We start from the raw sequence: 12,558 nt of genomic DNA, 5'->3' as shown, positions 1-12,558 counted from the left end.
GCAGCGAGGAGCCGCCCGGGGCCCAGCAGCGCGATGCGTCGCTAACCAGTACTGCGCCTGCGCGACGGAGCCAGCCGGGGCCGTGGCTGCTTGCAGATCGTCACGCTTCAGTACTGAGCCGTCGGTGATCCAGAGCAGACCTATTTACGATCTCGCTCCGGTTTTCAATCGAAGCTCAGAAGAGTGTGAGCTAAGCTCGCTCTTAAATAGAAACAGCAAGTGGACAGCGTAATAATTTAGTGGAAAATCTCGTCATCGTGACTTGAGATTTTCCCAGAGATAGGACAATCTGCCTGTTGTTGTAGCGATCGCACGGCACGCCGGGTGTGAAGCGATCGTAGACGCAGGAGTGTGATTGAACGTTGCCGGTCGTGGATGCGACTGCGACGTTGGAGACTCGGTGTCGATCGCCTTGAGTCTTCTTCCAATTATCCGGTTAGAGCTACTGGAAGGCTGATACTGATATACTAGTATCGCCTGGTGGTAGTTCACCGTTTGTAGAAGTCGTAGGAAACCCACTGAAGCCACCCGTCCTGTGTACCGTAGAGAGTACACCGACCGGTGGGGTGGAAAGTTTCACCGACCAGTCTGGAGCTATACGGCGTAGGAGCAACCGGAAGGTAGATATTCAGGAAGGATATCACCTCGTGGTGCTCTCCGTGCATCGGGCTTCGGAGAACCCGTTCCAATATACCGTCGTGAGGGGACAATAAGTAGAGCCTAAGCGTACGGTGGAGCAAAGGGTTCGAAGAGCCTTCCTCCCACCTCTACACCTACTACCAGCTGTGAGTCGACCACACTGGGCTGTAAAAGTAGGGTGGATAGGTTAGCAGGGGAATTTCGTCCTAATCTGGCGAGCCGCAGGCCAGTTCCTCGAACTAAAGGAGCCGCCGTCGAGGCCGCTACGGCTGGCTGTCGGGCATTCCTGGCTGAAAGGAATCGCTGGCTAGGCAGCTGCGTAGGCAGGCCGCAGGTCCCTCCTGAGGAGCAGCTGACGAGGGAGCCGAACCAGGACAAGACGTCCTCTAGCGTAGGTGGTGTCCAGACGCCACTCGCACGGTGAGCGTGCTCGCGGGATATAGCCTCTTGGAGCCTTACAACCTCCATTTGGTTTCCCGTCCGTGGCATTGCGAGAGCGAACCCGGTAGATAGGAGGAGATCTTCATCTACCCGGTTGTGCACGTCGGTGAGATCGTAAGAAACGAATCTCATCGACCAGAAAGAATATACAGTCCACTGGTTAGAGCGCTAAATTGCCAGGCAGCTCTCCCCTCCAAACACACTAGACTGTCGCTGGAGCGCGAGATAAGCAGCTGACGCGCGCGTTAACGTGTAAGCTGTCCGCAAAATATTCACACTTTGCTGTACAATTGTGTTACAGAAGGCCTCCACCAAGGTAAATGAATTAGGAGAAAGCAAAGAGGAGACCGGCCGGAAAAGTGAGCCGTGTTTTCCGCAATTTTTGTTTTCCTTTTTATTTATTTTGACATTTTTAGTTTTGTAATACATTATATTTTGTAAAATAAATTTAACTTTTTTTGTAAAAGTTGTAACTGTTTCTCTACCTGTCTGTTCCCTCATCCGGACCCACGTTAAAGTCCCTTAGTACTTTAACATACTGAAAGCTTAATTGAAACCCATAGGGGATTATAAAGCTATACATTAGTGATATATGTACATCTTACTGTTAACCATTAATAATATCGGAACCGTGGGACACATTAGGTATATAACACATAAGTACATCACTTTAAATCTTTAAATTACATTGCTTGAAAAAATTGAAAAGAAAATAACATGCCTGAATATTCGGTTCATAAAGTAACGATCTGATATTTAAGGGTGGAAACAATTTGAGCTTCCTTAATTTTTTCATGAGATCAACTCTTTGTGATTCAAACAAGGTACATTGCCAAATGATATGATTAAGATCTTGAACCTCATTACCGCAGTTACATTTGGTGCAAGATGATAGTGACCTGCTCTACAACGATTGAATGTGACAGTAAATTGCCGTGATAAACCTCTACCCGAGAACCATGGTGTAGTCACATCTCTAACATAATACTGAAAGTATTCCTTGCCTTTAAATTGACCCTGCTGCATTGTGAAATCACTAGTTCTTTGTCTACATTTGTGTTTAAAAAATTCCCGTAAATCAGAAAATGGAATGACAATACACTTATTAGCTCGTTCTAGTGTAGCCGACTTAGCTAAGGCGTCAGCCTCATCATTTCCAACAATGCCTGAATGGGACGGAATCCAAACAAATTCTATACTGCTATTATTTGATGTGCTTTTCTTGAACTTAAAGTATTTCTCCTTAATTTCATAAGTATAGAAGTTGGTCATTATATTAATCTTTGACCTTTGTAGACATAGCAGGGCACTGAGAGAATCGGTAAGTATTTTATAATTTTGGTTTGTGTCCAAAAGAGCAATGTCAAGAGCATCAATTAAAGCAATGCATTCAGCTGTAAATATAGAAGCACTAGATGGGATGCTTTTTTTGGTAGATATATTTAAATCCTTACAAATGCATCCAGATCCAACAGAGTTTGTTAAACATCGCAAGTGATAAGTGCGTGCTTGTCGGTGTAGTGGAAAGTTCAAAAGTGTATTTAGCCCTGTATGTGGATGATGATTTGATTATGAGCAAAAGCGAGAATGCAATTAAGAGTGTCTTAGATTATTTAGAAGGTAACCTTAAAATCTCGGTAGATCGGGCCGATGAATTTCTCGGTTTCGAGATTAAACGCGATCGCGAACGACGACTCGTAGAAATTTCTCAACCGGGCTATATTAAGAAAATATTAGAGACCTTTAATATGCTTGAAGCAAATCCGTCAAGTATACCTGCGGAGCCAGGTATGCCCATGCAAAAATAAACACCTGCGACTGACAGTAAAATACCGTTTCCTGAGGCAATAGGCTCTTTATTATTCGCTGCATGAGTTTGTCGCTCGGATATCGAATTTGCGGTCAATTACGCAAGTCAATTTTTGAGTTCTTACGACGACACTCATTGGCAATCGGTAAAGAAAATAATGCGTTATTTAAATGGAACACGTGATCACGGAATAGTTTACGGAAATAGTGGGAGTTCGCTTGATATTTCGGGATTCACGGATGCTCATTATGCCGGATGCTCAGAGACTCGAAGATCTAGGAGTGGATTTGTCTATATTTTGAATAGTGGACCAATTTCGTGGTCCAGTCAATTGCAAAAGGTCGTTGCCCTTTCGATCGCTGAGTCGGAATATATCACGTTAGCTCACGGCGTGAAAGAAGCGGTTTGGTTACGTGGTATGTTGACTGAATTGGATGTTGTGTGCAATATCGTCCCTGCTTTTGCTGATAACCAAGCGGCCAAAAAAATTGCTAATAGTTCCGAAAACCATAAGCGCTCGAAACACATCGATATAAAGTACCATTTTACTCGTGATGTCGTTAATCGCGGAGAAGTAGAAATTAAATATGTTCAATCAAAAGAACAATTGGCTGATATCTTTGCTAAGCCTTTGCAAAAGCAGCCGTTTTACTATCCGAGAGAAAAATTAAATATAAGCGGACATTCAAAATAAGTGGGAGCGTTGAGGATAGATATAATTTGTATTTCCGAATCTTCGCGATTTTTCTCTGTTCCACGTCGGCCCAGGCCATGTCATAAAACCAATACATCTGCCGAACATTTCGCGACGCATATATAGCCGGGATATTTCCCGGTTTGAAGTTAGTCGTGCCACAACCCAGACCGCGGAAAAAAGTCTTCCACATATTTTGTCGGCTCCGTGTCTTACACATTATACCGTTTCAACAAATTATTCCTTCTACATTCTGCGGCAAGCGATTGGGGAAATCTATCACAAAGATAGATCCTCAATACTAGCATACTGCTTTCTTACTAGCTTCCTCCTCGCTTACTATATCACTGCTTGCTTACTAGCATACTGCTTGCTTACTAGATTAATGCTTTGTTACTAACTCCCTCCTCGCTTACCAGCTCACTGCTTGCATACTAGCTTACTGCTTGCTTACAAGCTTACTACTTCCTTACTAGCTAACTGCTTTCTTACCAGCTTACTGCTTGCCTACTAGCTTACTGCTTGCTTACTAGCTAACTACTCTCTTACTAGTTTGCGGCTCGCTTACTGGCTTACTTGTTGCTTACTAGCGCACCGCTTGCTTTCTAGCTTCCTGCTCACTTATCACCTCACTCCGTGCTTACAGGCTCACTGCATGCTTACTAGGTTACTGCTTGCTTACTAACTTACTGCTTTCTTACTAGCTTACTGTTTGTTTAACAGCTAACTGCTTTCTTGCCAGCCTGCTACTCGCTTACTAGCTCAATGCTTGCTTACTAGCTTTCTTGTTGCTTACTAGCTTACTGCCTGCTTACTAGCATACTGCTTCCTCACTAGCTCCCTGCTCGCATACTAGCTCACTGCTCGCTTACTGGCTTACTGCTTGCTTACTAGCATACTGCTTGCTTACTAGCTTAGTACTTGCTTACTCGCTTGCTGCTTGCGTTTCTCGTTTACTGCTTGCTTACTATCATACTGCTTCCATTCTAGCTCCCTGCTCGCATACCAGCACACTGCCGGCTTACTAGCTTACTGGTTGCTTACTACCTTACTGCTAGTTGACTCACTTACCGCTCGCTTACTAGCTTACTGCTAGCTTACTCGCTTATTGCTCGCTTACTAACTTGCTGCTTGCATCCTAGCTTACTGCTTTCTTACTAGCTTACTGCTTTCTTACTAGCCTGCTGCTTGCTTACTAGCATACTGCTTTGTTACTATCTTACTGCTTGCTTACTAGCTTACAGCTTCCTTACTAACCTCCTGCTTGCTTACCAGCTTACTGCTTTGCTACTGTTAAGAACCCAATTATGTGTAATGTATGGCGGCTAATAGTGGCGTGTTATTTATATTAATGAGGAAAGAGTTAGAAATGTTTTTTTCGTTTTTGTATGAATTTATATCAGTTATCATATTTTTATATTATTTAAATAAGTTTCTCCGTTTCAGTTTCTTCAATCGTTTATCGTTCAGTTCCTACAGCTATTTAAAAACCTCTCTAATATATAATATGGTAAATGAAATAGGTTGTAAACGCTTGTGTGTAATGTGATGACAAATCAAGTAAAGAAGAATGTAGAAGGAAGCGCGAGAGGAGAGCGAGAGGCCTTTGGGGTTAATTTGTCCGTCAGAAACGAGATTGGAGGCGTCTCGCGGATTCGCGGATTGGATAGAGACCCCGCATCGTCGGGATTCTTTCCCAAGCCCACGGGTAAGGTTGTCGTAAGCGGCATCCTAGGCCCGGTAGACCAAAGGGGGAAAACGTGAGCGTCTTCCCAAAATCAAGGTCCACGAACACGGTAGACCGATCAGGTCGAGCCGAGGCCGTTAGGCTGAGCGAAGCCGCGAGACGAGCCCTACAACATTGAGGTAGGGAGGATTAAGGCGGTTCCGCGGCAGTACGCGCCTGGGATTCATTCTGGTCTGAGATGTCGTATCGACAAGACGATCCTCTGGCTCTCCTATCGTGCTTCGCTTAAAATTATAATTTGTTCAATCGAGTCAGATGACAATAAATTTTGGTATTTATCCTATTGACTTTTGTTGGCCTGCTGCTTATCCTGGGTTAGTCCTATAACAATTGGTGCCGAAACCCGGGACGTATCCGGGTAACTCCAGGATAGAGCAGCCGTTGCATTTGGAAGTGAGTGACAGTTATTTGATTTATAATTGAGTAATGCCTCCGAAGAGGAGAGGACGCTCTGCTGCACACGGAGACAAGTCTGGTGCGCCGAAAGAAAAAAGGGTTCGAGTGGACAGAAGAGAACTTGTGACATCGGAATGTGAGCTGCCACGCGCTAGGACTTCGACGTCACCTGTTCCAAGTACCAGCAGGAATTTGGATTCTCAATACCAGTCACCACTACGGGCAGTAGACGAACAGGAGATCATCGCTGAATAGCCTGATGGATCTACAAGAGCTGTCGCGTCTGGTCGTGTTAACAGCGGTAATACCACGGAGCAAGGAGCCAACGATTGCATTCACGGCACGATGTTACAAGGGAGATCGGATTCTGAGGCGCTGCTAGTTGTTGACCCGGCGGCGTGCATAGCGGAGGCCATCGAAAAAACTTTAGCGACGATACGAGAAGCTTCGGTTGGCGAAGGGAGTTCCCGTCTTGTAAATTGACTAACTTCGGCGAAAAGCTTGCCGAGCTTCAGCGGCGATCCAGTCGAATGGTTACACTTCAAGGAAGCATATGAGCTAACGTCGGAACTGGGTGAGAGCTACATGGCACCGGTAAGAAGATCCCGTTCTTCAAAGACTGCCACCTCGCTTACAATTGCACATGAGACTCGTAGAGAACCAAATTCTACAGGCACGAACAGAGTCCGGACGGGTTGTGCGTTTTGCCAAAGATTAAACCACACCTCCGCAGTCTGCACACGCTTTTTAAAGGAACCGGTGGAGATTCGCTGGCGTCTGGTGAGAAAATTGCGATTGTGCATTAATTGTTTAAAACTGGGACACGTATGGAACGACTGTAGAGCTGAGAACTGTTTAGTGTACCAAGCACGGCATCATTCACTTCTACATATAATGAAATCAGCTACAAGGCATGAGGGAAGATACAAGAAGGTCGACAAGCCGCCAAGTAATACTCCAGAGCAAGTAGGAACTGCCTCAACGTCTGCCAGCAATAATAAAAGTTGACTCTCTACGACACACACGCTCCTGAAAGTGATACCTGTGCGCGTAGGCAGCTCGACAAGTTCCATAGATACTTACGCGCTGCTAGATGAAGGATCGACCGTTACACTGGTCGATAAGAAGTTAACGCGGCAGATGGGAGTAAGAGGCACTAGGATAAATGTTGCGCTAAAAGGAATAAACGACCATGGGGCTGTCACCACAAGCTGCAAAAAGGTCAGCGTTTTGGTGCACGGGTCTTCCGGTTCCCATTTCGTTCAACATGCATTAACGGTGCAAGATCTAAGCCTACCCATTCAATCTCTTCCCGATAACCTTGTGAAACACGTGAAGGAGTCTAATCGAGTAGAGTTGCTCCCTTATAAAGAAGCGCAGCCAAAGTTGCTGTTAGGCCAAGACAATTGGCAATTGATAGTGACTCGCGAAATGCAAGAAGTGAAGGGTCACAATATTGCGTTGTCGCGGTCTCTTTTAGGCTGGGCTGTACATGGAGTAGTACGATTCCGATCAGACGGAAATAGAACCTCAAACGCGAGCTCAATAAACGGAGCGGACGTGTTCAGTATCGGACAGGGTGGCGACAACGATGGGCTCGATGAATTGATTAGGCTTTACTTTCAGTTAGATGATTTTGGTGTTTGTGTGGATACGCGGCCTAAAAGTATTCATGATCATGCCCTGAGTACATTGAAGGAGACAAGTCGTTACGCGGGAGATGCATGGGTAACGGGGTTATTGTGGAATTCAAACAGCATACCAAAGATTGAAAGTATTACTACCGCGAAGAAAGGCTTTTTTCCTTAGAAAAGAAATTGGATCGGAATCCAGACTATGCCTCACGTTATTACAAAGAGATGGAGAGACTTATTGGAGACGGGTATGCCGAAAAGGTAGAGGAAAACAATCAAAATACGCGTGTTTGGTACCTGCCGCGTTTCGGTGTGCAGAACGCGAGTAAGCCAGGAAAGCTGAGAATAGTTTTTGACGCCGCTGCCAAGACAGCCGGTATTTGTTTGAACGATCAGCTCGAGTCCGGGCCGGATCTTTTGCAACTGTTGCCGGGTGTGTTATTACGTTTCCGACAGTATGCTGTCGCGTGTAAGGCGAATATTAAGGATATGTTTTTGCGCGTGAAAGTGAAAATGGAGGATCGAGACGTACAAAGATTTTTATGGCGCGGTCGCAAGCGAGAGAACGAGCCCGAGATTTTTGCAATGACATGTTTAATTTTTAGTGCAAAGTCCTCGCCTTGTAGTGCGATATATGTTAAAAATCGGAACGCGGAAGATTATATTCATTCCCAGCCGGATGTGTATAGAAGTATCACCACTAATAGTTACATGGATGATTATTTGGTCAGTCGGAAATCCGCGCAAGAGTTGATAGATTTGGTTCGCGAGGTAACGAGAATAAATGCGCGAGCAAATTTCGAGATGCACGGTTGGGCCAGTAACGATGGGGCGGTGAAGGAAGCGGTGGCGATAGGGAAATCGGTAAAAGAAGAAGTAGAAATGAAACTGTGTGACCGAGGGGGAGAGAAGGTTCTAGGTCTTTATTGGGATACGAAGTTAGATCAGTTAGGGTTTAGAGTCGATATAAACAAAATTCCCGCGGAGGTAGTACACAGACGCAGGAAACCGACGAAGCGTGAATATCTTCGCATCATTATGTCGATATTTGACCCCCTTGGGTTTCTGGTCCGTTTCACGATGAAGTCGAAAATATTAATGCAGAAGATTTGGCATAGTGGGATTGGATGGGATGAACCGTTGCGGGATGAGGAGAATATTGGTTGGCTATCGTGGTTACAGACGCTGCAGGTTGTAAACGGAAGTCGCGTCCTGCGCTGCCTTGTAACAACAGTTTCCGGGCATTTATTGGCGCAGCTGCATGTATTTTGTGACGCAAGTTTGGAAGCGTATGCTGCTGCAGCTTACATAAGGATCGAAGTGGAGAAAGCTCCAACAAGTACAATCTTAATAATGGCAAAGTCAAGAGTAGCGCCTTTGAAGCCACTTTCCGTTCCGCGTTTAGAGTTGCAAGCTGCACTGCTTGCAGCAAGATTAGCTAACACTATTACAGAAGAACTGGACATTGAGTTTCATCGACGCTTCCTATGGTCCGATTCGACAACCGTATTGTGGTGGATAAAAGGGGAGCCGCGTACTCGACAGGTGTTTGTGGCTCATCGTCTCGGAGAAATTGGGGAGATCACGAAGAGCTCAGAATGGCGATGGGTCCCCTCAAGTCAAAACCCGGCAGATATCGCGACTCGCTGGAATAATGGAGCGTTTTGTGATTCCACCAGCTGGTACTTTGGGCCGGAGTTTTTACGGAAATCGGAACGTTACTGGCCAGTAGAGAAACCACTCGATGAGAAACAGAAAGCAACAATAGACGAAACGGAAGCGCGCAAAACGTTTGTATACACTACAAGTTCTCACGAACCAGCTGGTTTTCCACTAGCGATCAACATTTTGGGATGGCAGGGTTTATTGATCGTGGTTAGGCGAGTACAATCAGCCGTAAATCGCTGGAGAGGGAGACCACGCAATTTGATTTCCGTGGAAAGCATCGTAGCTGCAGAACAATATTGGTACCGCAAGATTCAAGCCGATCACTTCAGTGAAGAACTAAGTGCGATCAAAAATAACAAACCAGTAAGTAAGGCCAGCAAAATAGCAAATCTACAGCCTTATATAGACGAATGTGGTATTTTGAGAGCGAGCGGGCGAGCAACGAAAATTCATGAAGCTGAATTTAATAACTACCCGATAATTCTTGAGGGTAGGCACTCCGCGACTAGAATGCTCATAAAAGAATACCATCGGCGTTTCTATCATGACAGTAATGAAGCGGTTGTCGACGAGCTTCGTCAAACCTTTTATATAATAGGTTTAAGAAAGGTCTTACGCTCGATTGTTAGTAAATGTTTAATATGCCGTCTACATCGCGCTAAACCTCAAGCACCGGTTATGTCTACGCTACCAGTGGGAGGACTAGCGTACAGACAGAGACCGTTCAGCCACTGTGGAATGGATTACTTCGGACCTATTTCGGTTAAAATCGGCCGACGTAGGGAGAAACGCTGGGGAGTTCTTTTTACGTGTCTTACTATGAGAGCCATACACTTAGAGCTGGCCCACAGCTTGAGTGCAAGTTCAGCCATTATGGCTTTGCAGCGGTTGGCTTCCCGTAGAGGTTCTCCCGTTGCTGTGTATAGTGACAACAGCACGAATTTCAAGGGCGCTAGCAAGGAGCTTAAAAAAGCTATCACCGATCTGGATAGACAGGAACTGCAAGAATATACATTGGTACACAAGATAAAATGGGTATTTAACCCACCGGATGCTCCGCATATGGGCAGAGCGTGGGAGCGCATTATATGATCGGTGAAAACTGCGCTACGCGTGGTACTACGCGAACAAGCTCCGTCCGAGGAAGTACTGTACACGCTACTGACCGAAATAGAGCATTCGGTCAATTCGCGACCTTTAACGCATGTTCCTGTTGATCCGCGGGATCGCGAGGCTCTCACGCCTAATCATTTCCTGATCGGCACATCCTCTGGAAGTATAGTGTTAGTAAGATACGAGTCACAATCTGCATATTTACGAAAACAGTGGAGGACAACTCAACGTTCTGCCGACAGCTTCTGGAGGCGTTGGTTACGGGAATATCTACCGTCAATAATGAGAAGACCTAAATGGACGATGGACGAGAGGGATTTAGAAAAAGGTGATCTGGTGCTTATAATGGACACGCAGTCGCCACGGAATCAGTGGAAAAAAGGAACCATCGTCCAAACATACCCTGGATCGGATAGTCTAGTAAGAGTGGTAAAGGTACATACACCGCTAGGCGACTTTACGCGTCCGGTACACAAACTGATACGATTATTAGGTGTGAGTGAAGTACAAAATCCGTGATTTTGTACGAGGGGGAGAGTGTTAAGAACCCAGTAATATATAATGTATGGCGGCTAATAGAGGCGTATTATTTATATTAATAAGGAAAGAGTTAGAAATGTTTTTTTCGTTTTTGTATCAATTTATATCAGTTATTATATTATTATATTATTTAAATAAGTTTCTCCGTTTCAGTTTCTTCAATCGTTTATCGTTCAGTTCCTACAGCTATTTAAAAACCTCTCTAATATATAATATGGTAAATGAATTAGGTTGTAAACGCTTGTGTGTAATGTGATGACAAATCAAGTAAAGAAGAATGTAGAAGGAAGCGCGAGAGGAGAGCGAGAGGCCTTTGGGGTTAATTTGTCCGTCAGAAACGAGATTGGAGGCGTCTCGCGGATTCGCGGATTGGATAGAGACCCCGCATCGTCGGGATTCTTTCCCAAGCCCCCGGGTAAGGTTGTCGTAAGCGGCATCCTAGGCCCGGTAGACCAAAGGGGGAAAACGTGAGCGTCTTCCCAAAATCAAGGTCCACGAACACGGTAGACCGATCAGGTCGAGCCGAGGCCGTTAGGCTGAGCGAAGCCGCGAGACGAGCCCTACAACATTGAGGTAGGGAGAATTAAGACGGTTCCACGGCAGTACGCGTCCAGGATTCATTCTGGTCTGAGATGTCGTATCGACAAGACGATCCTCTGGCTCTCCTATCGTGCATCGCTTAAAACTATAATTTGCTCAATCGAGTCAGACGACAAGAAATTTTGTTATTTACCCTATTGACTTTTGTTGGCCTGCTGCTTATCTTGGGTTAGTCCTATGACAGCTACAAGCTTACTGCTTCCTTACTAACTAACTGCATGTTTACTAGCCGCCAGCTTGCCTGCTAGCATACTGCTCTGTTACTAACCTACATATTTCTTACTAGCATACTGCTTGCTTACTACCTAACTGCTTTCTAACAACATTCCTGCTTTCTTCCTAACATACTGCTTTCTTACTAGCCAGCTGCTGGCTTACTAGCTTACTACTTGCTTACTAGCTTGCTGTTTGCTTGTTGGCTTGCTGCTTGTTTTCTAGCTTGTTGCTTGCCTCTTAGCTTATTGCTTGTTTACCATCTTACTGCTAGCTTACTCGCATACTGCTGGCTTACACGCTTCCATCATGCTTGCTAGATCGCTGCTTGCTTACTAGCTCACTGCTTGCTTAGTAGCTTACTGCTTGCTTACTAGACTTCTGCTAGCTTACTAGCTTACTGCTTGCTTACTAGCCCGCTGTTTGCTTTCCAGCTTATTGCTCCCTTACTAGCATACTGCTTCCTTACTAGATAACTGGTTTGTTACTAGCCTGCTCCTTGCTTCCTAGCTTACTGCTTGGTTACTAGCTCACTGCTTGCATACTAGCTTACCGCTTGCTCACTAGGGTAATGCTTCTATACGAGCTCCCTGCTTGCTTACTAGCTCACTACTTGCTTCCCTTCTTACTGCTTTCTTACTAGCAAACTGCTTTCTTACTATATTACTGCTTGCCTACTAGCATAGTGTTTCATTCCTAGCTTCCTACTCGCTTACTAGGTCGCTGCTTGCAAACTAGCTTACTGCTTTGTAACGCGCATATCCGACGCGGGACCGCGAACCGTGCACCGTCGCGGCCGAGTCCCCGCGACCGGTGGTTTCCCGCCGCTATTTACGCGCCGCGCGGGTATTAATACCGGGCTACCGGCCGGATTCGGGGGACTCGTGTCTTGCTCGTCGAAGCCAGTTCAAGTGACGAGAGATTACATACGATCCATATGAGTCTACATGAGCTCCGGCTTTTGCAAACACGAGAGTGCGAGGGGCACTCTCGCGACCAATCCGCCGAACCTCCCGTAACCCTGAATACTGGGTCGAACCGCTCCTAGATCTCCTACCCTGGC

General features: G+C 45.6%; 1 protein-coding gene across 2 annotated transcripts in view; it reads left to right on the top strand.

Annotated features, from left to right (window-relative positions):
• Positions 1–6,305: 6,305 nt before the first annotated feature.
• Positions 6,306–12,558, top strand: part of LOC143344360 (uncharacterized) — a 266,822-nt gene continuing 260,569 nt past the window's right edge. Inside the window, exons 1-2 of one of the 2 annotated variants that reach the window (XM_076770351.1) lie at positions 6,306–6,948; positions 8,544–10,705. In XM_076770351.1, the coding sequence (XP_076626466.1) occupies positions 6,868–6,948; positions 8,544–10,121 (1,659 nt within the window). In that variant the 5' untranslated portion in view covers positions 6,306–6,867 and the 3' untranslated portion in view covers positions 10,122–10,705. Of the gene's footprint in view, positions 6,949–7,319; positions 10,706–12,558 lie in introns of those variants that run through there. The other variant, XM_076770350.1, reaches the window with a different exon arrangement.

Source organism: Colletes latitarsis, chromosome 8 (genome assembly GCF_051014445.1).
Source record: "Colletes latitarsis isolate SP2378_abdomen chromosome 8, iyColLati1, whole genome shotgun sequence".
NCBI classification, from domain to species: Eukaryota; Metazoa; Arthropoda; class Insecta; order Hymenoptera; family Colletidae; genus Colletes; species Colletes latitarsis.
The sequence above is the reverse complement of the archived record's forward strand: the minus strand, read 5'-3'. Positions and strand labels throughout refer to the sequence as shown.